The 26,293-nt window shown below is 36.2% G+C and overlaps 4 protein-coding genes across 5 annotated transcripts in view; 2 read left to right on the top strand and 2 right to left on the bottom strand.

Annotated features, from left to right (window-relative positions):
* The window catches only part of LOC125064971, a 72,989-nt gene extending 53,684 nt beyond the window's left edge, over positions 1–19,305 (top strand). Inside the window, exons 11-12 of the mRNA XM_047672334.1 lie at positions 19–1,207; positions 17,167–19,305. Of these exons, the coding sequence (XP_047528290.1) occupies positions 19–1,207; positions 17,167–17,327 (1,350 nt within the window). The 3' untranslated portion in view covers positions 17,328–19,305. The remainder of the gene's footprint in view (positions 1–18; positions 1,208–17,166) is intronic.
* Positions 4,023–9,242, bottom strand: LOC125064973. 2 transcript variants are annotated; one of them, XM_047672338.1, is made up of 10 exons: positions 8,738–9,242; positions 7,984–8,216; positions 7,539–7,642; positions 6,363–6,516; positions 5,963–6,133; positions 5,315–5,889; positions 4,759–5,059; positions 4,680–4,695; positions 4,542–4,639; positions 4,023–4,458 (listed from the first exon to the last, which is right to left on the bottom strand). In XM_047672338.1, the coding sequence occupies exons 1-9, from the start codon at positions 8,944–8,946 to the stop codon at positions 4,585–4,587; spliced, it is 1,818 nt and encodes a 605-aa protein (XP_047528294.1). In that variant the 5' UTR covers positions 8,947–9,242; the 3' UTR covers positions 4,023–4,458; positions 4,542–4,584. The 2 variants fall into 2 exon arrangements, with proteins under 2 accessions (XP_047528294.1, XP_047528293.1); XM_047672337.1 differs by having other exon boundaries at positions 4,542–4,695.
* On the top strand, positions 9,567–17,182 carry LOC125064977 (E3 ubiquitin-protein ligase RNF185-like). Its single transcript, XM_047672342.1, has 4 exons — positions 9,567–9,948; positions 10,235–10,373; positions 15,986–16,148; positions 17,042–17,182. The coding sequence occupies exons 1-4, from the start codon at positions 9,794–9,796 to the stop codon at positions 17,137–17,139; spliced, it is 555 nt and encodes a 184-aa protein (XP_047528298.1). The 5' UTR covers positions 9,567–9,793; the 3' UTR covers positions 17,140–17,182.
* A 477-nt stretch (positions 19,306–19,782) lies between the features above and the next one.
* LOC125064974 (pre-mRNA-processing factor 19) lies at positions 19,783–23,589 on the bottom strand. The gene is made up of 7 exons (XM_047672339.1): positions 23,456–23,589; positions 23,074–23,223; positions 22,543–22,676; positions 21,797–22,117; positions 21,469–21,710; positions 21,044–21,188; positions 19,783–20,932 (listed from the first exon to the last, which is right to left on the bottom strand). Exons 1-7 carry the CDS (start codon positions 23,472–23,474, stop codon positions 20,447–20,449), a joined length of 1,497 nt encoding a protein of 498 aa, XP_047528295.1. The 5' UTR covers positions 23,475–23,589; the 3' UTR covers positions 19,783–20,446.
* Between the last annotated feature and the right edge of the window lie 2,704 nt (positions 23,590–26,293).

Genomic DNA, 26,293 nt, shown 5'->3' with positions numbered 1-26,293 from the left:
GAATCTGATTGTTCACAGCTGCATACAGTGAGCAGTAACGACAGCTGTATAACAGTCAATAAAACCAAGAAGAACGTGACCAACATCAACATTACGACGGAGCCGCAGGTCCCGACCAAAACGAGTCCCAAGTCTGAGGTGCAAGTATTCCAAAAGGGACCAGACATTACAGCCATCGTGGCGAAGCTTCCGGGGCTGGATGCCGGTGAAGCCAATCTGCCCGTGGTGCGACCCAGATCGAACGCCTCGGGCGCCTCGTCTAGAGTGGCCACGTCCCCGAGGACATCACCGACGCCGAATCGTAGATCACACAGCTCGCACAGCTTAGAACATAGAGCTGGCCGCATGCGCCACTCGCTCTCGCACCACTGCATCCACGACTACAGCACGGAGACCGATGCAGCCATTCGGATGATAGAACGAAATCAGAGGCACATGGAGAAGCAGCGCGTGAAGGCCGACCGGTACAATAGCAGTAGATCGAGGGAGGAGACTTTTAGATCCGACAGCGACATGGACTTGAGAGATTCTCAATCGAGCGTATGTGACCAAAGACGGACTGATATAAAGAAAGTGGCCGAAAGAATCGAGGAGAGCATCAAAAAGACAAACTGGGCCGAGAGGAAGACCCTGTCGATCATAGAACAATTGAAGCGCTCGCAGCGCCTTCGAAAGATGAAGAAAAACGAAAGCGTCGAAAACATCCAAGTCGAATCCGAGAGGAACTACGTCTACAACCGAATAGACGGCAAAGTACTAGAGAACGCGCATAAATCTAGCCGACGCTCGTCCAAACTGCACTCGAGGAGCGCAAAATCGTCCGAACTCGAGTCCGAGTGCTCCGACTTCCCGAACGGCGACGCCTACGGCAGCTCCCCGAGGCTGGACTACGGGGCCGACGACCGGTCGAGGCTCGGGCACTACGTCCGGAACGACGAGACTCGAGACGAGGCGAGATCCAGGCCGACGCCGCCGCGGAAGCCGCTCCGGCTGTCGCTGCACAAGGCGCGCAGCGCGCACTCGCTGGCCAACGGGGGCAACGGGAGCGAGTCGGAGGCCGCGAGCCGGCCGCCGTCCGAGGCGCAGTCGCTGTGCAAGCGGCCCGTCAAGCGCACGTACGCGGCCGAGCGCTGGGCGCGCGAGCGCCTGCGCGACGGCGCCCGCGCCACCCCGCGCCCCGCGCGCCGCCTGCCCGCCGCGCCCGCCGCGCCCGCCGCGCCCGCCGCCGACGACCTCTACCCCGACCGGATGCACTCCGTCGGCAAGTGGTGCTAGCCGCCCGCACGCGGGGCTCGTTAGCTTCATTAGAAATTGCGTTTGATCCGTGAGCGGGATGGACATGGACAAACGTGGAGTCGTCAGGGTAGATATCAATTCTAATAATTACATAAGATGACGGTCCGAACTCTACGATTATGGAATATAATATAAAGTACACCCCGGGATAGGGGCAGATTTGTCGCCTTGGGTGACCTAGGGCCGTAGCAGGTGCCACCGCCTACTCGGCCAAGATATGGAAACCTGCCCCTGCCCGGGATATAAACGATTATCCCCCACTTTAATACAACTCTTTGTGCCGAGATGGTAAATTATTTTTCAATCTATAGAATATAACTACATACCTTGTGATATAAAACATTTACACACGTGACCAGTATATAACCAGAGGCGACGGTAGCGAAGATAAAGTCCGACTCCGATGCTATGATAGTTAATTGTGTAAATTTTAGAAAGCTAATATTTCGTTATAACATCAAACTGAATTGAACTCTTGGCAACACTGAGAATGAGGATGAGCTAACGTGACGTGATGATAACGAGAAGTGATGATGAACGAGGCTTTACAAACATATGAATACATATTTTTGGATGTTAAACTATACCAATGTTGAATTGTGTAAATATAAGTTAAAACTTGAGCACCCACCGTTAAATACTCACCTGTATTATGTATTTATGAAGGAAATAAAAAAATGATTCGACAACATCAGCATTTTATTAAACAATTCAAATTTCATAGTTAAAATAATATCAGAAATATTTCCAAGCAGCCATGTAAAGCATTAATTTAATCGAATGATGACAAGAATATACATAGGAGTCCTCAACAATACTTCGTCCACGAATAAGCGAGTAAGTAAATTCGATCCACACGTGTCGCTTTATACATTTCTAATAATACTACATGGCTGTTAAAAATACCAGAGACAATGGTAACGTCTCTAAACAATCTACAGATAACCTTTAAAATTAACCATACGGTTTAGAATAGAGTGAATATTTCATTATATAGATAATAATCGACAACGAAAATTTTATAATAAAATCATATATAATTGCAACAAAAACAAATGACATTACTACAAAATATATTTACATCAATCGTTATAAACAAATTTTAACTCTCCATATACTAATTACTACGATAAAAGTTTAAAATTAACCCTATTGTGATAATGTTACCAGATAGTTGCATGTATATTTATTAACAGTGTGGCAAAATTCTTAATTCGGCTCAAGGCTCACCCCTTCTTATCTACTTATTCAAATTAGTTCGTAACCAGTTCGAATTCAAAAATCGGAACACACTTGGGTAGATACATTTGAGATAACTTGCACGTAAAAATCATGCAGCTAAGCGATAACAGTATGGCAGTAGAGTTATGTTAGTGAGCTCAGAGTCAAAAACGTAATGCGCAAAAAGTTGCCATTCTGATATGAGATTTAAAGAGATTTTATGTGAGTCAGTATTTTGTTTAAGCTAAAACTATTTGAGACGTTTAAACGCTGTTTAGGGAGGATTAACATTTTATTTTAAAACTAGCTTATTCAATGCGAAATTATCCTATTTTCAGATCCCATATTTGTCTCTAAAATCCCGTAATTTATATGAATTTATAATGTTACATGTCCTGCTGTACTTCTATGTCAAATTTCATTACGATCGACACGATTGAGTAGTGGTGCCGTGATAAAGCAACAAAAATGCAAAGTTACTTTCGCATTTACTATATTATAGTCTATTCATTTGATATTAACTGTTTAATATAATATTTCTTAAGTTTTACTTTATGTACAATTTGTAAATACATTATAACGTTTTGCTTAACAACCACAGACACGATCATGACTATAGTGCCAAAGTAATCGCACGCATAACGAATAAAAAAACTCACAAAATCTGTCTTTATAATAAGTGTAGGAAGAATATTATTTAATTATAAGAGTATTCAATAGTTAAACAAAAATAATTCACAATGTATGGCAACTATTTGACACATCAGTCGTTTTGTCACGTGACCAACGATAGTTAATTTAGTCAATTATTAATATAAGTATTTATCCATGAATATAATTTGTTGGTCTGTTGTTTGAAGTTCGGGGTTAAGCCAAGGGGAAAGTCACGGAAGTCATTGATGCGGATAATGTTATATACACCTCTCCAATTTCGGATACTTAATCTGATCAAAATCTGATAACTGATTTGTCATTGGCCGCCGGAATCCGATGAGCCAATAAACGAACAATAATCATTAAGCTCAGATTAAAAAAATAAAATAAGAAACTGACACACAACTTGCTATTTTTTCTAACCTGTACATGCGAGAGGGAGAGAGAGAGATAGAAATAAACATAAGAATCCGCACTTATTATCACCGCGTGAGGATTCTGCGATGAAGATTATATATATTATAATTAAGTTAAGAAAAACCCATTTCCTTCCCCTACGATGAATTCCACATAGCCACCATCATAAACGTTGTCACCACAAGCAATTTATATTTATATTACACTTACGATATGATAGACATTGCACAGGACTGGATGCTACAAAGTAGACTGTTAAAACCATTTCACACTACGTTTGATTGGCCTGAGTTCAAGTTTCAACGGACAATGGCGACCCTTTTGCATAACTGGTTATACCTGATCTCAAAATATGTCTAATTTATTTAATAAATTCACGTAAATATCTGTAATTGCGTGCGGTGTAGTGTGACAAGATCTAAACGCCCTCGAAATACAATTTATTATTACTTTATTGAAGTCTTTTTTAAAGATCTTTTTACAAATACCTCCTCTACATTTCATTCGCTTATTTTATAAATCCAAAGTTGACTTAATTCATGCAATATGAGGCATGTACATTCATCATCGATAAACTCGCGCCGACGGCGAGTCCCCCCTCTCCGACTCGGAGACACCGACGGGAGAGGGAGGCGTGTTTCGTTCGGTTCGGGTTTATCAATAGAGATACATTATTTTATAAATGACTAAGTATTAATCAGTCCTTCTCAGCTCAATTCCCACCAGACTTTACGTATGAAAAGCCTCCGTCCTCATCGACCATCCCGAGATACTTGAATAATTATATTATTATGACACTCATAATGTCGGTAAACGTCGAGGCTACTGCGATGCACCTAGAACTCGAAGCAGCGGCCCAGGTTGACGAACCTACAAATAAAAGTGACATTAATCCACGAGAAGAGAGTGCGGGGGGAGTGCGGGTGGAGGGCGGGAGGGCTTTGCGCACGTACTTCTTGAGCGGGTGCGGCAGCGGCAGCTCGCGCACGGCCTGCTTCATGAGCAGCGACAGGCGCACGCGGCGCGCGTCGCCCCCGCGCGCGATGCGGCGTCGGCGTCGCGCCGCGTGCCGCCGCAGCTCGGCGCAGTCGCCGTCCGAGCGCCCATCTGCACACACGAGCCGTCAGAGCGGGCCCCGGCCGGGGGCCGCCGAGGCCGCGCGCTACTCACCGTGCCGGGAGCCGGCGTCGCTCGTGGGGCTGTGGTAGCTCCGGTCGCTCTCCGACTCGGTCTTCGACTTGTCCGGCGACGAGCCGCTCGGCGTGGTCTCGCCTATCCCGCTGTCGAGCTTCTGCCTCTTCGCCTTGCTCTTGTCCTCGGTGTCCTCGGTCTCGTCGTCGCTGATCTCTATGATCTCCGGCTGCAGGTCGTCCCAGTCCATGCGGGAGGTGCTGGCCTCCTGAGTCATCTTCGTGCCCAAATCGATCTCAACTTCGGAGGGTACGCCGGGTGGAGATGCGCGTTTCGTTTCCTGTGAACGTATAATACTGGTGAGAGTGTCTGACATCGAACACGTTGTGGTATTTGAAAAATTATTACAGGCGAAAAACCTGAATACTCTGTAAAATTGTATATACACACACAAATGGAGTCGGAAGAAATACTTAAATAATTGACTAATCCTTAAATGATATATTATTTTTTGTTGTATAAATGAAATGTTCTCTATACAAAATGAACATATCATCCACCAAAGAACGGTTCGATGTTCTTGAAACACACTAACCTTGCTGCAATGGGCGTCCTCGTCCGTGGACGTGAGAGACTTGCGCTCCGGCGAATCCGTCAATTCTTCACTCGTGCTCGTCTTAGCCTCCTTACTCGACGTCGACGGCTCGTCCAACTCGTGTCTGTACGACAGCAGCTCCCGACAGGCGGGCGGGAACCGCGGCTCGTCCGGTCCGTCCCCGCGAGATCTGCGCGAACGTCTGCTCTGGCGCTGGGTGCCGGCCTTGCCCTCCGTCCTGTCGACCTTCGGCCTGGTGTTCGGTTTATCGTCGTCAGAATCGGAGGAAGCACTCCGTTTTTTATCGGGACTATCATTCGATGCAGAGCGATTCCTGGGTTGCGGGTCGACGGGACCGGCCTCTCGCCGCGAGCCCCCCGCCGGCTCGGATGGTACCGGACGCCGGTCGCCGTCGTCCGAGGCGTCCGAGGAGTCCGTCGAGGAATCGTCGACACGGTCGAAGCGCAGCGCGCCGGCCACCCGGTTGTGCCCCATGCTGATGACGAGACTCAGCAGCGCGTTCATCTCGTTCGCCCCGTTCTCGCCGTCGAGGTCGTGAAGGACGTTCAAGCCCTCTGCGGAGAGAAAGCGCGAGCGTGAGAGGCGAGAGAGGCGAGAGAGGCGAGGGCGCGCGGGCGCGGCACTGACCGACGTTGCCGCCGGGCTCGATGGGGATGCAGATGCGGCGCGGGCAGGCGGGGGGCGGCGGCACGCGCGGCGCCTCGCGCAACTCGGGGTGGCGCCGCAGCACGCCGCGCCGCATGGCGCCGCGCACGGCCGCGCGCGACAGCAGCTGCAGCCGCACCGGCGACTGCTTGTCTGCAACACGCGCACTTCCAGTACGGACGCGAACGCGAGCACGGATGCGACGGAGCCGGCCGAGTTCGCGACGATTTCGCTTTCGTACGTAGGATAATCCTCGGTTTATTTTTTAATTTCATTTTTTCTCTCGACCGAGTTATTGGTGATATTTACGGCGACGTAGACGCGAGATGTAGATGTTTAATGGAAGCCGAAATGAGCAGTCCGGTGCGTCGCGTGGGCTCACCGAGCTTGACGTGCTGAGCGGCCTCGTCCCTGCTCGGCGTCCGCAGCGTGGCGAAGGACACGTTGAGCAGATTGCGCGTCACCCACTTGTTGTCGCCGACGCGCCGCACTTGCTGCAGAGTATCGTTCAGCGGCATCACCACGATCCCGCCCACCTGATCGATTCATAATAATACATTTATATCTCTGTCTGATTACGAGTACTAAATATTATTTAAGTTTACTTACCACCTCGTCACGCCTGTCGTCATTAAATTGATCGATTGTAACTTAATCGTGATTAGGAAGTGGATAAATCTTTTGGACTCATGAATACCACGAAAATACAAGCATTCTTCAATAGAAATCTACTAACAGGGTAACTAAAATTCCTTATAATAAGTTTATATACAAATAAACATAGAATCGAACAACAATAGCCTTTAGTGAGGTAACTCAAACAAACAAACATTTATTATAATTATGGACTGCAACTTCTTACGATATCAGTATCGGTTCTTATCCTTGGTTAATTTAAAACAAAAATGTTACTAAAATATTCAGAAATGTAGCATAGTTGAATATACAGACTGTTCCATTTAAAGAAAGAGTAAAGATAATCGAACCTTAGACTAACACATTCCATGTGATTTGCTAATAGCTCTGCTATAGTGCACTAAAAACAATTCTTGATTAATGTATCCATTTTTACGTTTTATTTAACAAAATTTCACTTAACTATTACTTTATCTAAATTAACTCAAATCAATTGTATTTTATTCAAGTAAACTTTACAATTTTTTCAGGTTTTTTAAACATCAAGATTTAAACACTACCACCGTTTCGGAAAACAGCCTTCAGCGAGAAGAAATGGCAAGGAACTCGCATAGTTTCATTTCAAAAAAACAGATTTACAAAGCTTTTTTTCACAATAAGTGTCCCATGATGGTACCCGAGCCTATGGGTAGGTTACTAGTTTATTAAATTTAATGTTACTTCCTAAGATCTGATGAAAACTTTGCCGCATAATAAATATTGTTGGTTATTCAAGATCTTGACAAATGAATGACATGTCTGGTTGGTGGAATAGATAATGGGTTCAACTATGCTGACATAAATTTTATAAAAGGGCCTAATTGAGATAGTCAAATAATAGCATTTTTTTTAATTAAAATTGTTGATGTATATTGAATCATACCTTAATAAGTCTCTTGAAGTAATTTTCGTACTCGTCAGGACAGGCGGCGCCACAGTAAACACGATCATAACAAGATAACAATGGAGTCAGACATAGGCCGTTACCTGAGGACAATTTTTGATTGTTAGTAATAAATTGTGTATTCTATTAAATAAAACATGTTTACAAGTACCTATATGAGATTAATATTAAATCATATTTTCAAAAGCACAATAACATTTATTTTCAAACATTTCAGATTTGTTTTCATACTGAATCCATTTTCTGTAATATAAGGATGTTTTTTAAATTTCTTTACTTTTTCATGATTATACCCGGAGAAAATATAACCCCCTAAGTTTTCATGGCTTTTCTAATTAATTTTATATATTTCCCTTACTATAAACATTATATAAAATATTCCTAAAATAAGTCAAGTTTTTGGTTTTGCAAATATATTACTCACCATGATAAAACTTTGGTTCACAGAAGTCGAAATCGTCCAGAATAGGAGAATTTTCAATAAACTGGCTAATTTTCTTCACAGCATACTCCACAACCGTTGGATGTACCTCCACGCCATGGTTAATGCCTGAGGTCCCAAGTATCAGGCCAGCCATGGTACTGAGGTATCCGGTTCCAGAGCCAATGTTCAGGAAGGATAGCCCCGGTTTCAGCTCTAACCCCTCCATCACCTCACTATTGGGTAATGGAATTCACTTAGAAATAGAATTGAAAACATTCCAAGTCTAAGTGGGGGGGTCAGTCCCCGAGTGTGATATTTCCCTGGTTCCGAAAAAATTCAACAAGGTGATAATTGACTGTTGGACTTGCTTAATATATTAAACACAACTTATTAAGTATTTGAGATATTACCTTGCAGCTCTTACAAATTTAATTGATTTCTCATAACAATATTTAATATAGTAACATTTATACTGTTTGTTTCCTTCAGTTCTGTAAGAATGATAAGTGTTTGGATGTGTTTTTTAGCAGTCACTTACTAAATAACACACAGCAATGGTTTCTTATCTGTGTTATTAAAAATAACAGATAACATTTAAACATCACAACAACAATATTGTTTCCAAAATAATATAATTATTATTTAAAAGAGAAACGTTAAACTATACTATATATCGTTATATTGAATATTAACACTAATACAGGTAACATATTGCACACTAAATAAAATTGATAGTATTGATTTCGCATCTTACCTATAGATACATGGAGAAGACAAATGAAGAGGTCCATTGCGCCAGGCTAAGTCCTTGTAGGCTTGGTCCCGTGCCTCCGGTGTCATGTAGTCAGCTCGATCTAGTGCACGAAAGACATTTTCGACACTTTTTGTACGGATATAATTCCCACTCATTAAATTGTCTATCAACTCATTGTTATCACGCCCGGAACTTACGGCACCACCCATTTTATTTGAATTTTTAATGCAATCACCGCTAATAAATTAAACAGCACAGCTGATGGGATTTGTGACGTCAATTTTGTTTTTCAACATGTCTTTTGCAAAATACGAACAACCATTACTATTGTAGTATGGATAGTTTAAACAAATAATATATATCTGCTCACGAATCACTTTACATCACTTCTTATTAACATAGAATAAAATCGTAATAAATGCAATTATAACGCGATATGTTTTGTAATTTCAATGTATAGAAATACAAAGAAGAAATCAAAATCAATTGCAGTCGTAAAGGTAGAATTAGAAGACCATAGATTATTAACTGGATTTTGTAAGTTTTAATAACAACAGATACCTAATTTAATTTATGTATATATCATCTGCGGTTTTTATTTTGAAATATAATATTTAGTGCCTCGAAAAACATCAGCTGACGTTTTTATAAAATATTTTATTTAATATTTTAATAGTAAGCTTGACGATGTTATATTGGTTTATACGGTCTATTTCATTTTTTAAAGACTTACGTGGCTCTCGTGATGATTCGACATTATTCTATAATTTATGATTCAAGGCGAAAACAGTTTGACAGATCAATCAGACATCCGTCAAATTGGGGTTGGGGAGTATTGTAATTTGTTTTTCTTATTTCTATTTGGAATAACTTGTCTGTGTTAAATTTATTCAGTAAAAAGTGTTTTTCTTATGGCTTATAATCGGAGTGAACATTGGATAGGACGTGTTTTTTTGTACAAGTTATAAACTTAAGTTGTCGTGAATACGATAAGTGTAGAAAATATATGTTATTGTGACGTAATATTAAAAAAAAGGATTTATTGGGCAACTTACAATGGCAGAAACTAGTGAGCCTAAGGCAAGTGCATCAGCGCCTGGAGGTGATGCTGGTGGTGAAGAGGAAAAACGCGACGAGCGTATGCTGGAATGCAACATCTGCCTAGACACGGCCCGAGATGCCGTGGTTAGCATGTGCGGACATCTTTTCTGGTATGTTCTTTTTCTAAAATCGTCTTCTAATTAAACGTTGTTCGTGTGTTAAGTGTCGTTTATGTAGAACAAGAACTACTTATCATAACAACAAACAAATATCTTTTAGTACAAAATCATATCCAAAGTAGTACCAGCATTATTGTTTTTAAAGTTAACAGTAATTTTATCCAAAATATCGTAAAACCAATATAATTATGTTTCGTAATTATAATTTTGTAACATATAACATCTTAATTTTATTTGTAGCAAAAAACAATTTTAATTAACTTGTTTTTTTTTATAGCTGGCCATGTCTGCACCAGTGGTTAGAAACCCGACCCAGTCGGCAAGTGTGTCCAGTTTGCAAAGCAGCTATAAGCAGAGAGAAGGTCATTCCACTTTATGGCAGAGGAAATACAAAACAAGAAGACCCTAGAAATAAGGTACGTAGAAATAAAAAATATATTATAAGATTATAACTTAATTGCACATAGCATTAATCAAAGTTTATAACTTTGTTTGTATGAAATCTATTTAATGATTTATTTAGAAATTTTAATCACTCATTTGAAACTGATATGTAAAATAACTTTGCACAAATGAATTGTTATAGTAAAACACCTAGTAATTTTAAAATTTATTGATTTATAAATATATAAAAAAATAAAAAAAATTGTTGTAATAATAAATAAAATGAGCTTGCTTATAGCATAAAAGTAAATTATTAAACTCACTTATCAAAGAGTTTCATTGTTTCTCATTAGGTAAAAATGTAATTTTATTTCTAATAATTAAAGTCATATGGTTTTTTATGGTTTTTTGCCTTATATTATTTTTTATTTAATTATATAGGCCTTTCAATTGTAAAATATACATACAAATATTGGGCTGTTGTTTTGAATGAATTTATATATTTTAGTGGAATTTCTATCAATTAAATAGCATTGTTCAATCAACAGTTCCATGAATAATAATGTATTTAACAAAGAAGTTTTTAACATAGTATGTCAATAAATCGATGTTCCTATTGTTTTCCCTTTTGAATTTCAAGTATCACAACTTAATACATTTATAGTAAAGCTAAAATAAGTATGCTATGTTCATACTTCTTTAATACTTTGTTATTCAGTTAGGTACTGTAAAAATATTTATGCTATGCCTCATTCTCATGAATCACAGTAACAACTACAAAACATTCTTACCTTCCAAGAAAGCCGGGTCCATGCATAACTTTTATCCTAAGTATCAGTCAATTAATTATCAAGAATCAACTATTCAAAGTCTGCAACTATGAAACAGTATAATGCTTATTGTAGATAAATCAATATTGTAAAATAATATATGTATTATAATATTTTGAGCAAAAAATTTTTGGTAAACTTTATAATGTGTCTCTTCGACAGATTCAAATCCTGAGTATGACGAATTAATCCTAAATGTTAATAGCTGTAGATGTGCAGAAAAATTAAAAAATAACTTCTTGATTGTAATATAATAAATAGTCACAATGTAAGAAATAATTTATTATAGAGAGCGGAAAAAGTTACTGGCCTTGTAGAAAGTGGCGCTGGCTGTAAAAAAAATCAAATGTAAAACGTGCAAACAGACGTCGTCGGTTTAAAATGAAATTAAATCAAAACAAAACCTATCATAGGTTTCGAAATTCCTAAAAAAATGTTGAATAAACGCGAAGTTTCGCGGGCGACGCACTTTTTTTAATTAATCAAATAGGGTTGTGGTCTGTTATCTATTTATTACAAGTTGAATTAGTGATTTTCGTAATGGCTGCTATAGTTGTGCCAACATGGCATAGATTATTTTGCAAATGACGCATAGAACAGAGACAAAATGCATAAGATAGCTTTATACAATTGAAACTACAAGATCAATTAAATGACGTACGTAATTATAGGAATTTCCTTGTTTTCTTAACCTAGAACAACACAAACAAACATCAATTATGAACATATTATAATTGTGCCGTGTCCTAAATAAACATTTCTTTTTTTCTAGTAATATCAATTTTATGTTGTTTTCCTAGAGATGAAGTAAAATGACGCCATTGAATTAATTTAAATTTGAACTTTAACATCTTGTAAAGTTATATCTGTATCGTCATAGGATTATCAATAGTATGTTTATAGTTATCAGATTACGATAGTTACAAAGAGAGTGGGGAAGGATAGCTCCGACACGGGTAATTTTTTGCCGAACGTTCACATACTCATAGTCATATCAAATGCACGAAACATTGCACTGGTATCAGTTAATTTAAAAGGAAAATCGGCAGCGGAAAACAAATAAAAAATATCGGAAATACTTCACAAACTGGTTAAAAAAAATCAAAATAATATTAGGTATTCTTATTAGAAACTTCGAGAGTTTCTATGATTTTATACTATACTAGTTGTCGCCCGCTGCCTTGCTCGTCAGTTTAAAGCTTCCTTCCCACCAAGTTTCATCAATTTCGGTTTAATGCTCTGGCCCTGTATGAGCAACAGAAAGACATACAAACAGACAGACAGAGTTACTTTCGAATTTATAATATCAGTACAGATATTAGCATTATGGAATGGTCTTATTCTGACTTTGGAAAGAAAATCCCTACTCATATAAACTACTGTAAATTACATAAATAAAATAAAAATAATTTAAGCATTTTTTTTTCTACTAAGTATATTTTTTGCTCACTTGTAATATATTTCTAAAGTATAAATACATCTCATAAGCTGCAGTTGGGCGCCAATGTTTTTGTGAGAATATATGTATGTAAATAAATACGGCATGCGGCATGAGTATCATTACCTATTTACATTTAAAATCTCACATGTTTATTTCATTTTAGCCCGATAGGTTTTCACAAACGATCGAGTAATAGGCCAATTATAGATTTATATATCTTTAGATACGAGAACGTTATAAGAAATTATTTAATCTTAGAGGTAAAACTGTCGTTGCAAACAATACATTTTTATCACATTGAATATGTATTTTCTATGGTATTTTAAGACAAACTGAGAAAATTGCGTCGCCATTTTATTTTTTTAATATCGAATTTATTTAGTATAAAATTTATTAAGCTCCATGTTTGCGCCCGCAGCGCTTGCTCTGATACAATGGATCAAATACTCCATGTATAGTAAATTTATAAAACCCATAATATACTCCATGAAAACCCATGTTACAATCTTACATTCGCGGCCGTAAGCATGTTTGGTTGATCGGCCTCAAGAGCTGTTTGTGTCGGAATAATATATTTTGCGCTCATTCATTAATTATTTAAATATAATATATAAATTTATTACTGCAATATATCGGCAAGAAACATGATTGTCTAGTCAAAGTAAAAAGTCGTGACGCTGAATTCGGAATAACCATGGTTAATGGTCAGTTATACGTGAACCTCTCGAAACCGCACGATTTGGTTACGACTCTTTTTGCAGTTCGGTCTAGACTTGCGGCGGGTTACTTAAATGACTTAGTCGCTTGCAATTTTAGTTAACTATGTAAATGGGTTAGCTGTGAGCGGCCGATAAACATTACCATAAACAAACTTAACAGATAACTGTATCATTCTGAACTGTGATGAATAGCATTTAGCGTAGCTGTTTGTTTGTTTTATTTGATTATTATATATTCTGGTATTTTAATAAATTATCAAGGGATAATTATAACATCGAGAAAGGTCTCGATGTTTGACGCAATGTTTGTCCGCATGCCGAATTTCAAGTTTATAAGCCGGTCAGAGCGTAATTTTTGTTTACCGTCAGTGTCACAGTCCCGGTTAAGTGATTGACTGGCTGATTTGTATATATTTTGTATATATTATATATACTAATTCAAAAAATTCAAGAGATGATGTAATATATTTCAATTTAAAGCCGTAATGAAGCTTTTATCTTTTAATGGTTATTGTCTGTGTTTTTATTCGTTTTTTTTCTTTTATATGTATATAACCTTGGGTAGCGATATTAATTAAAAAGTAGTTCATTTACATAATATTAATATTTATTAATTTAACAAATTGTGCAAAGATTAAAATACAAATATGAATTTTAAAATTTTTGGTAAAATGTTTAAGCCGCCTTTAGTAAGCAGCGCTTTATTAAGGGTCAGCAATCACCATAGCAATAATATAGTTTTTATAAGTTATGTACACGATTACAAATATCCCTTTTTTTAATTCAACATGTCAAAGTAGTATATGTACAGGAAGAATAATAAAATATATTTTTTCGTTTAATTAACTCATTTATGTGCGTTACCTTTTTTGACCATAACTTTTAAATATATGAACTGATTTGGATGTAATCGCTAGAATCTATTATCATTCATTATCTCGAATGACAATGACTGTTAAAAATAAAACATGGCGCCGGTAAGGCGGTATTCTAGGGCGCAACATTTTTCAGTCTTCTTAAATCTAAATATATTAAACAATACAATATGAACAATAATGAATTGTGTAGCTGATTTCCGTAATATATTTAATAAATTTGACTGCATCTTTTATTTGAGACGAAGATTAACTAAGTTTCTTGTCGAATCTTTTCAGCGGAATAAGCCATCGGAAACGATGAGGCTTTACATTCATATTTATCCTTTAATAAGATGATTCATACGTAAGCTTACATATAAATAGTAAAGTATAAATTTTATGTCGAATGTTAAAAATAAATACGCAAACATTTGTTGCTTCATTTATTAAAATTGTTTGTAAATACTTTGCAAAGTTTTAATTTTTTTACATTGAATGCTTGTGTCCGCTTTTTTTTTAACATTTAGCGGGGCCAACGCGGCGTTCAATGCTTTTTTTGGTCAATTATCAACAAAAATCCTCATATTTTATTTTTCTGTATGTTCGGGTAACCTTCCAAACAGGTAAAGATTACGAATTATAATGATAAGAAAATTATAAACAGTATTCCAAAGAACCATTTTCAACAAAATCGAATAGACTATCATGACGTAAGAATATACAATAATCTACATATGTATTATACTTGTATATTGTGGGGTTTTTTTAATTATCCCGGGGTATAAATATGTCATGTTTTAGTTTTGGATTAATTATTACTCCATGTTTAATGAAATTTATCGCATTTAAAACTACCTGTAGAGTGTATTTTGCATTTTCCACTCTCGTTTTGCTAGTTTCACGACCTGTAGTAAATATCTTCCTTGTTTATTTAATTTAAAACGAAGCAACATCGAAGTTCTTTAGTTTTATTTTTAGCTTCGTATGCGACTGATAAGTCATAGTTATTGTTTTGTTAAATTTAAGTTATTTATATCCCATATTACTTTCAAGATTAAATAAATTACCAAAACAAATTAAAATGATAGCAATGACATTTTATATTATATCTATTTATAACCTAGATAAATATTGTAAAAATATATATTGATATATATGAGATTCTTTAGTGCGGTCTTCTGTCGGCTATTTATGGGTGAGGTGATATGTATGGATGGAGGAGATTTGTTGTCAAAGTTGAAGAGAAAAATTAAATTTATTAATTAACAAATGTTTGTTTTCAATATTGATTATTTTCATATTATGTCTATTTTTTTTTACATTTAAATATTCCTATAATATTCATATTTTTTAATTGAATATAAAATAATAAATATTTTTTATTAAGAACACTAGACACTCGGAAATTTTGAATCGCATTTTTTTTAGTTAATAATAGCTATGGACTACGGTGGTAGCAAATTTAGGAAGAGACTGTTAAATAACATCTTGGTATTGCTATTGTATGTCGAAGCTGCGATGCCGCTTTTATTCCATTAGCATTATTGGAAAATTACGTTTGATGCCGTTAAAAGGAATTAGATTATACTGCCGTCCAAAGGAAGATAGCGCATCTAACGATATATGTATAGATAACTCAATATTTCAAAAGTGGACGCATAAGCGTATACTTCATCACAACCCGTAAATATTGACAGGTGAAATTAGTGAACGAGTACACGTTATGTTATATTACCGTTATAATAGGATAAAGGTTTAATAATATTGATTGTCGTAATAATATACATTTTGTCCTAGGTTCCTCCTCGGCCGGCGGGGCAGCGCACGGAGCCTGAGAGCAATAGCGGCTTCCCCGGCTTCGGTTTCGGCGAGGGTTTCCACATGTCCTTCGGGATCGGCGCATTCCCCTTCGGTGTCTTCACGTCGACCTTCAACTTCGGCGACCCTCGGCCTAGTGCTGGTAGGTGCTAGCGTCATGTTATTCTTTCGAATAAATATTATGTTTTATTTATTGAATCTATCTTTTGGTGAATAACAAAGCTGAAGTTCTCACAGATGAATCTGTTGGTTAAAACCGGTATACGCTTGGATCAATGCCATTTTCTACTTCAGGATCGCTTGTACGAGAATTTGTATAGTAACCGAGATTGCTAATTTTCTAATAAGTTTATAAAATAACGAGGCGCGTTGTGATGTTTTAACAAAACGATAATCTTAGCTACTTAGGTATATATAATAGTAGAAAGACAAAAATATACTAAGAATATATATAATCTGATGTATTTAAATTTACTATTAAACCAAACTCTTTAGTGCCCTAATTGTGAGAAATAATTACAAGCAAAAAGCCTTTGTATATCGCTGTCGTAATGATTACAATATATTATTTAGTAATTAAAATATTTGTTCTTGTTCGCTATAGTTTTATATAAGTATATATTTCAAAATTTCAATAACAATTTTTGGTTATTATTATTGTAATTTATTACAATTAAATTCCTTTTCTCTTTTGTATTAATATTATACAATAATTTTCTATTCGTTTCAATATTTAATCAATACGGATATCTTCTGACTGTGTCCATATTCTGTGGTTCGGAAACTTTATTGGCTCATGTAACATTTATGTGCTTATGTTTCCTATATAAATAAAATAAAGTATGAACGTTATATATATATATATATATCATTAAGCTTATTTAATATATCCAATCGAACTCTGTTGTATTTGTTAAGAAAAGCAAGACATAATAAAAAATATATATATTAATTAAAAACGAAGTTTTTTTATTTGACTTTACGGTAACTGAACTATACGGGCCGCTAGCTAACACGCAAACGTTACGTCGACAGCTCCGCGCGGCACAGCGCAGTACGAAGAAGAGCAGTTCCTGTCGAAGATCTTCCTGTGGGTCGCGATCCTGTTCGTGCTGTGGCTCATCTTCGCATGACCACGCCCGCGGCACCGCCCCCCGCGCCGCTCGCCCCGCGCCCGTACCACGCGCGGACGTCGCCGGCGGAACATCACATGCGACCGGACCCCACTGTCGATAAACCATCGACACTCTCACGAGTTTTTGCAATGTATCAAAATCAACCATTGATAGCTCGGCAACGCTATCGAACGCTGGCCCGATAGCGGCGGTGTGAGGTCGACGCACACTTGACGGAGTACAGGTGACCTCTGGCGGCGCGTCGTGCTGTTGTACGCCCGCCTTTAGCACGCAATGAAAACACTTTGTGGAGACAAAATCATTTGTTTTGAATATGAACTTAAATATAATAAATAATTAGTCTCCGGTACATCGTAAAGTGTGCGAGAACCCCAATACTAAACTGAGTTCATTGAGCTCTGAAGACTGGTGCTTATTGCTTCGTCGGTTATTTGTTGATTGCCTTTAAGTGTGTTATTACTATATACGTGAGCGGAACGTTCCGTTTCGGTTAGCTTTTTAAATATTGAAATGACGCCCGATTTTACAACAGAACAGCTGACATTGATCTCGAAACTGAAAGAATATCCGGCGAAGTGTTCTGTACGTCTTATTAACTAGCATACTTAGCGTTACAATTATACAAACTATGTTTAAACATATGACGAATAGTACAAAACATTTTGTTTCATTTCAACTCCGGTTTTCTCTTTTAATCAATTTAGAGTTAATCTGTACTTACTAAATGAGAAGTATATATGGATACGATGACTTAAAACGGGCACAGAAATAGTAACAATACTAAAGAACCCTTCTCATTATTAAATCAATTATTTATAAGAACAATACGAATTGCGATAAAATGTAGTTTTTTTCGCGATTAATACACATAAAAATTATTACGTTACGTTAAAAAAATTAATAATAAAAAAATGTATGTAAAACTTAAACGCGAAAAAATATTTTTTTTTTATTTTTAAGATAAATAACTTTTAAGGTGCGTTGAGTACATTCATATTACAAACACGGAAATTAAAAAATATATAAATAATTTTATTCAACGATAAAAAACGTTAATTTAAAAATTTATAATAATTGTTAATGATCGGTTATAATCAGATGTTAAATTTTATTTTATAGGTTCTTTTGACGAACTCGTATTGATATATAACCTATTCCTATCGCAGGAGGGCTTAAATCTTAGAAGGATTAATAACTTAATTTCTGATATCCTCTTTAGTTTTACTTTCAAAGTTTTGATAACAACTTCCGACATTCATCAATTCGAGGTCAAAGTAGTTCATTATTGTCTTCACTTGTGATTAGAATAGGTTGTAGTCTTATAATTAACGCGAAATATATCGTCGGCCTTCAGTGCAGTCTCCAAAACAATTCGATGAAAGCAAATAAGACGGTTCTATCAAGCATATTATAAATTTAAGTGTTTTTGTGCGAATTGGTGACTGGTGTGAATTATAAAATATAGCATTTCTGATTGAAAAAGAATTAATTGTTGGTGAAAGGAATAAGGTAGTAAGACTTATACTAAGGGCTTTAAAATTAGGTCGTATTTGAAGTGAATGATGTGACTTTTAAACCGTAACGAGTAGCTTAAATAGAAAAGTAATTTATTAATTTCACAACAAAGATTTGAAAAAAATATTATCTCAGAAGCATATCGCAATGACTTGGATATTTAAAACGTAAACAAGATTTATTATTTAGATGTATTATCTATCTATGAAGACCTAACTTTATCGTTTGTTACGTTTCTGCTCGGATAAAGTACAAGTCGTGTGTGTGTGTGAGTCCAGCAACACTAAATTCAATAAATTTATTTGTGGTATACATATGCACGTGTTTCATACTTTTCTATTTAAGTTACTTTTTTTTATCGCTCATACAAAAAAAAACTAAGGGGCCTTCAAACCCGTGGCTCGTGATCATATTTCTAAATTTAGTTTGTAAATGATGTTTTGTGTAAAGAATCGTTTGTAACGTATGCAGGCGTAACGCTAGTTATAGTTCAGTTTGGGCCGGGAGGTCGATGACCCGACACCACGGACGGACATATTTTTATTTTACGAATTCGGTAGATTTATTTTAATATTCCTGTAATATAAGTGTATATAATTATTGTCAAATGTTTAAACTGTAAATTATTAAAATAAACGATGCTATCAAGTCAGCGTTTTATTCTAATCTTATTTGTTGTCTCTTTACATCGCCAGCGCGGTATTTAGTTGCGCTGCGTCTCACCTCTGTTGTTACAGGGATTAAGTTTAGTCTGTCCACACTCGGATGCTGCAGCGACTGAGCAAATACTTGTTCTTACAATATAATTACTTTGTTAAGTTGATTTAAAGAGCTCCAATTTCAAACGATGCTGGATATCATATTTGTTAGTAACGTGGCAAACTGTTTAAGCCACATCATACGGCTACAAAACAATGTTTAGTATAAAATAGTAACTAATGAGTTTCCTGTCGGTGCTTTTCGGTAGAATCTACATTTTGGACCAGTGGTAACTTTACGTTTAATTCAGTACTATAAAATGATGATTCAAGAGTGCTACTAAAAGCCTACTTGAGCAAATAATACTTTCGATTTTGTTTCAAGAATGGTAAGCGACGGTTAAAAAGGAAAAAGAAATATAAAATAGTTTTTTGTCACTCACTTTATTAACTATTATGATAAGATATTCAAAATATAGAAGTAATATTCAGGATATAAACTCAATTGGAACATGTACGGACCTTTGTATACATGGACTTATTAGCACGAAATATAAAGACCGATTCAAACAACACATTCAACCTTGATCACATTACATGTCATTGATTTATTTAGACTAACTTACAGCCTACGACTGTCACAGAGAAGTTATTTAAGCAGGTAAAATTTTATTATGTTAAAAGTTAACAGCGTCCTTGATTTTCGTCCCTGGCTTTAAGAAGTCAATATATATGGCGGAGTTTATTTAATTTTAACTCAATTAATATTTGTCCTAACATAAACAAATTAGATAGTATATCGTAGTAGAGATTTGGTTAATTTTAAATATTAATATGTGTGTTGTTGCCCCCAACATTTAAATCTCAATAATCATTCACATCATACAATCAGTACAGACATCACCCACGTGTACAAGTCTTATAGAAAGGAAAATAATATTGTTAACCTAACACAATACTAAAATTATACTTAGCTTACTTAATTTTATACCCCTAACTTACAGTGACGCTTGTGAAGACAAGGATATAAAAACTCTGTAATGTAAAAAAATGTGTAGAAACAAATAATGAATGCAGCTCTTGATATGAAATTACTCAATGCCGTACAGTTTGAGTGTACGGTCCATACTCGTAGACGCGAGGTACTGAGCGTTCTTGCCGAAGCGCACACCAGTGGCGGAGGCCGTGTGGTCGTTGAACACCTTCAGCTCTTGCCACTGCCGACACAGGTACACCCTCACGTCCGTGCCGGCGATAGCCAGGTAGGTACCGCTCTGGTCGAAGCACAATTCCTTAATAGAGTAGCCCTCGTCCAGCTGGATGGTCTTGAAGTTTTTCAGCTTCCTCAAATCCCACAATTTAACACAGGAATCTTCGGCAGCCGTGGCTAGATAGTAACCGTTTTCTGAAAACGATATGGAGGTGACTGGCCCGGCGTGTCCGGGGAAATTGGCCACATTGCTCTGCTCCTTCAAATCCCAGATCTTTACTTGTGAATCCTCAGTTCCAGTTCCGAAGATAAGACCGTCTGGATGGAACTGCGCTGTTGTGAGGCTCACGCCAGAAGCATCACTAACCTACATAGATAAGATAAATGTAAGTAATGCTACCTGTTACTCTTTTATGTATATTGTTTATAATATTTTCTCTTTTTATATTGGTAACATAACAGTGGATAACATTATGACCTTGGTGAGCAGTGTGCCGGTGCGTATGTCTGAGAAGGCCCAGTGCTGGTCGGTGGACGTGGACAGCACGTAGTCGCCCGTGGGGTGCAGCGACAGACCCGTCACCGGGCCGTCGTGCGACCGCAACAGCACCGTAGTCTGAGATCTAACGTATTATAAAAAAATATTACATTAATTATTCTTGATTATTTAATATCTTGTATGTCGTCTACATCTTGGTAAAATGTGCAATATTGAGTAGGAACTACTAATTTTACTTAGTGTTCTATATAGTATAATAGACACAATGTAGAATTAAGTTGTTGAAGAGGCTTAGAAAATCGAATTGAAATCGAAAAGCATTGAACATTATTTATCTCAGGATCTTACAGACTTTAATGGTTATAAATTGTAAAGTTATAAATCCAATTATTAAAAATACTAACGTAGGCACGTTCCATACGCGTATGGTGTGGTCCGGAGACGCGGTGATGACAGTGTCCTCGTCCGGGTGGTAGATAACGCGCGTCACCTTCTTCGTGTGACCCTTGAGGATTGCGACCACCTGCTCCGTATCCTTGTTGAACACGGTCGCATTGCGGTCGTTACCGCCGGTCAGCAGACGACTGTGATCGGACGGATTGATGTCGAGGGCGAGAATGCCCGGTACGCTAGCCGAATGGAGACCCTGAAATTTTAGGATAAAAAAATAGATACATATTCAACGGAGGAGAATGAATGTGTACGATTCAGTCAGAAACGGCGTCGACGTACGGGATGCGAGGCGAGCGTGAGGAAGGCGCGGATCTGGTCGAGCGCCACGAGCCCGTCGGGCACGGTGCGGCCGCGCCGCTTGCGCTCCTGCGTCAGCGCCGTGGCGCGCTCCTGCAGGCGCGCCACCACCTCGGCCGACATGCCGGCCGCCGCCGCGCCGCCCGCGCCCGCCGCCTCCGCCGCGTGCGCCGCCGCCGGCGCCGCCAGCCCCGCCTGCGGCTTCAACGTGGCCAGCGCCTCGCGCGCCGCCGTCACCTCCTTCGTCAGCCGCGCGATGACGCGGCACGCCGCGTCGTGCTGGTACAGCGCGTGACTGAGCTCCTGCGGAGATCACGTTAGAGACTTTAAGTCTATTTGAAATTTGTTACAGTGACTAGTATTATTAAAAGTGATTGTTCACTTTCAATTTAGATAAACTTGTATAAAATCTATACATCATAAAAACATATCATAGTAGAGAGTATGTGCCACAAAAATTTATTATTATTGTGAACTCTATATGGTCAGATAACACATATAACTAGCTCATGTTTTTTAAATAAAAATACAATTTATTTCTGCTTAAATCAATCCAAAAGTATTTTCTCATAATTATTTTTTATTTGTTATTAATAATTAAATACTTTGTAATAAATAACAGGAGTATATTTTAGTATGTCATGACAAAATATGACAATAAGGATAGACAAAATAATTATTTCAATAACGATACAATGAACACGGTCAAAAAAATATTACACTCATACCTGTCTAGCAGTTTGCAGCTGCTGTCGTTGTGTGAATGTGTGCAACATCAAGGCATCCCATTCATCTTGCATGCTCTTTAGAGTTGCTGGGATAGATGTGGCACTGGGAGGCTTAGGCTTTACTATTGGAGGTGCTGGGGAAAGTTTATTTCATTAGAAAAACCCGAAACAGTTTCAAAAGGAAATCTTGCATTGCATATAAGTAAGCCCTATAAGAAAATACTATTCTTATTAAAATTAAATATAGATTTATGCCCAAAGTCAGATTTATATAGATTTATTTATATATAAGATTATATTATTATGAGGTTTCTGATACTAATCTATATAGTGCAAGTTTATTTTTTGAAATAGTGATTATTATTTCTTTTATAAATTACCTGATATACTGAATTTACATGTATATCTTCTACAACAAACATTGTGTTTTTAACTTATATATGTATCCATGCATTGTTATATATAATTTTACTGATAATACATTTTATCATTAATTCTATTTAAATAAGTAATTTAACGGCTATCACTTACTCTTTATTTCAATAAGATCTTCAACTCGCAGATCTTTTCCACTAATTGGATCAACACCATTTTCAATTATATATTTTTCAATAATACGCTTCTCGAACACGGCCCCTGACGAAGGGGACACGACTGGCACTTCGGGCACTTCATTTGATACTAAAAAAGATAGGTTACTAGGTTAACTACAACCACGCATAGAAAAATATTATAGATTGCCTTTTATTTTAAAAAATAACACATAGCAAAAGTTACTTGATATATATTTAAATGATACTATGATAATCTTTTAGAAAGAAATAAGCAAGATACAAGCCGAGCATCAACCGGTTTCCGATGCACGCTTTAATTTAAAAAAGTAATGGTAAATTGTTTTATATTTAATACGTACTTGCACAATATAAAGCCATTCTATTTTTTTAATTTTAACTCTAATGTAAAGAAAGAAATCATGAAAATCACATTAAAAATACAATTCCCTCCGACTTTTACACTTCCATTAGCTGTCAAAAACTAACAGATAACACATTACACAATACACATGTCACATCACCATCATGTTAGTAAATACAGATAATATAACGTAAACAATTAAACTGACTTTTAACTTTTTTATTAATAGAATATAATGATTTAAAATATATAATTTAAAAAGTGACCATTATTATCATTTTTTATTTATTACGCAGGCTTCTGGTACGGTGAGAGTTCAAGACACGATTTTTCTTAAATTTAGTGAAAAAAAATACATTAACGTATCATTACATACATACATTTTACAGATGAAACGTATTGAGGTGGTATACTTTGTGTTTATAGCTTATACAAAAAGTATTAACTTTATACCCTCTATTATTAGTTTCAGTTGAAACCGCGAACAAAACCAAATACAAATCAAATTTAATGTTTAGCTTGATCGCAATATTTTTACTTTTTCAGGAAATAATTTTCATACCAACACTGATTTACTGATCCCTTGACCGATTTGGCCACGATGCAACGGACCGGTCTCATTCAAGCCAAGTACGTAATAGATGTGTTACTAAAGTATCTGCGCAGACTCAGGGGAGTGCACTCTGTTATTTATAACGGTATTTGGTGGTTTATGCAGACAAAGAAACAAACGTAGATTTCAAAAAATTTATTAATTTCCGAACAACAGTTTAGAATAGTTTTTGCCAAGTTAATGGCACATTTTAGCACTAGACACGTGTAAAAACTTACACTAATACTAATCGTAACTTTGTACATGGCCACTGCAAAAATATTGTAACTAGTCGATGATATACAAAACATATTTATTTACAATTCTAACAGAATACGTAATTTATTATAAAACAGATAGGTGTATAGCATTTTTTTTCAATTATTTATTTATGAACATTTTGCAAAGTAGGTTGTACTCAACTATGATTTGTAAATGAAATAAAAAAGAGTGTGATTGAGTCAAAATTAAAGAGTACGATTTTTGTTTGTACCAACAATCAAAGTATAAATTGTAAAGTGCATTCTTTTTTAATTTCAACGATGTACGAACAAAAAATTAAACTAAAACGATAAAACGAAAATAATTAAAGTAAAATCCTTTACACTGGAATCTATTTCATTTGTTGATAATATTTTCTTTCCTTTAAAAAATTAGGTTTTTATGAGATGTCTATTCACACCTTGTACAAGTTATATCCAAATAAACTAGGACAATAATTCCTTTGCAACATAACAGAGCCCACAATCATTCTCTGTGTATTGATATTTACAAATTACAATAAATCTCAACTTAGACTATAGCAGGGGCATAAATTATAAATACAGCAAATTTTATTTTAGTCAAAAAAACTATACAGCACGACTATGGAAATGTAGACAGTTTAGAACATAATTCTGACTTGCACATAGGACCCATTTGAATTAAATTGAAACGTAAATACATAAAGCATCATATACTTTTGCAAGTTTAATTCCATGAGAGCTAAACCCAAAACATTATATAATATCTAATATACAGTATTGAAGGCTAAAATAATACTAAATTGCACTATGTTTTAATAATAAATATCTACATAATTATATTTATAAACGTAAAAGTCGACTCAACCAAAACATAACTATTGGTTTTAATATATACAGTGTGTTAAGAATAATGGTATATATTTATAACCTTCTTTGGTTTGATTTAAGAAATGTACTCCATTCATGTAAAAGAAAAGCTCTGTTAAATTTTCAACAGTGTTAAATATTTTTTTGTGATTTCACAAGTCACTGTACCTTTGGAAACAGGCTGTCAAATTATAATATATGCGATTTAAAAAGATCAAAAATATTTTCTTTTTAATGTGGAGTGTTCAGGAAAACTTAACAAAATACTTTTTTTTTTTACTAGATTCATATATTTTTTTCAAGAGGATATCAGCGTGGCAATCTCGGAACACTATCAGTATAAACGGAAATGTGGTTTACAACAATTAAAATGGGTAATTTTAGGACAATTTGATGTCACAATATGTTGTAGTTTGTAACAGAGTTCCCCAACTGCCCCACTTATTGTATACAATCACAACCTCAAACCTTGAATTAATTTTTGCATTTTGTGCTAGATTAGAAGGCTCACTTAAGCGAAGGAAGAGCTAATATTATACAGCCTAATATGATAATATTGTCAAAGAAATTGACTCCTATATTTTTATTAAAAAAATGTATTCAATTGAATAAAATATAATTTATCTAAATAGCGATTGATACAAAAATACGTTTTCTATACCACTTTTCAACAAAGAGTTTTTAAACAAATTTACATTTAATTTTATATGAAACAAGGATGATATTAATAGATGAAATATATTATTTTATTATTGCAACTGTAAATTACATTTATATCCTAACACAATTTCATAAAAATAACCTTCGATTCTATTCTTATTATGAAAGTCAAAAATAAGTGACTCAAAAGTTCTTATATAATCTGTACAAATAACGAGAACTTATATAGATAGAAAACATTAATGACCATGGGCCTCATAAGCCCTAGTTTCTACCATGTACTGCGCACGTTATATACACTTTAGTGTAGTGTAAGTGTTATTTATAATTTACAATTACACATTTAGTTAAAGTCCATGATTTACAAAATCCACAAATAGAACTCGAGTCCATAACTTTGTACACAATATATATCTATCCATATAGACTACACTAATTATACTCATAAGCACTGTATAGTACCACTCTTATC

This window comes from Vanessa atalanta, chromosome 6 (genome assembly GCF_905147765.1).
Source record: "Vanessa atalanta chromosome 6, ilVanAtal1.2, whole genome shotgun sequence".
NCBI lineage: Eukaryota > Metazoa > Arthropoda > Insecta > Lepidoptera > Nymphalidae > Vanessa > Vanessa atalanta.
Note: the sequence above shows the minus strand (reverse complement) of the source record. Positions and strands in the feature narration are given on the sequence as shown.

What these genes read in the sequence shown, in the direction of transcription:
- LOC125064977 (XM_047672342.1), top strand. Translation starts at nt 9,794, where the DNA reads ATGGCAGAAACTAGTGAGCCTAAGGCAAGTGCATCAGCGCCTGGAGGT. An exon ending in ATGTGCGGACATCTTTTCTG is followed by an intron (nt 9,949 to 10,234) that starts GTATGTTCTTTT and finishes TTTTTTTTATAG; the next exon opens with CTGGCCATGTCTGCACCAGT. An exon ending in CGACCCTCGGCCTAGTGCTG is followed by an intron (nt 16,149 to 17,041) that starts GTAGGTGCTAGC and finishes TTACGTCGACAG; the next exon opens with CTCCGCGCGGCACAGCGCAG.
- LOC125064973 (XM_047672337.1), bottom strand. Translation starts at nt 8,946, where the DNA reads ATGGGTGGTGCCGTAAGTTCCGGGCGTGATAACAATGAGTTGATAGAC. An exon ending in TCTTCTCCATGTATCTATAG is followed by an intron (nt 8,217 to 8,737) that starts GTAAGATGCGAA and finishes ATTACCCAATAG; the next exon opens with TGAGGTGATGGAGGGGTTAG. An exon ending in ACTTCAAGAGACTTATTAAG is followed by an intron (nt 6,517 to 7,538) that starts GTATGATTCAAT and finishes TGAATCGATCAG; the next exon opens with GTGGGCGGGATCGTGGTGAT.
- LOC125064974 (XM_047672339.1), bottom strand. An exon ending in AGCTGCAAACTGCTAGACAG is followed by an intron (nt 22,118 to 22,542) that starts GTATGAGTGTAA and finishes TGATCTCCGCAG; the next exon opens with GAGCTCAGTCACGCGCTGTA. An exon ending in TCACGCTCGCCTCGCATCCC is followed by an intron (nt 21,711 to 21,796) that starts GTACGTCGACGC and finishes CTAAAATTTCAG; the next exon opens with GGTCTCCATTCGGCTAGCGT.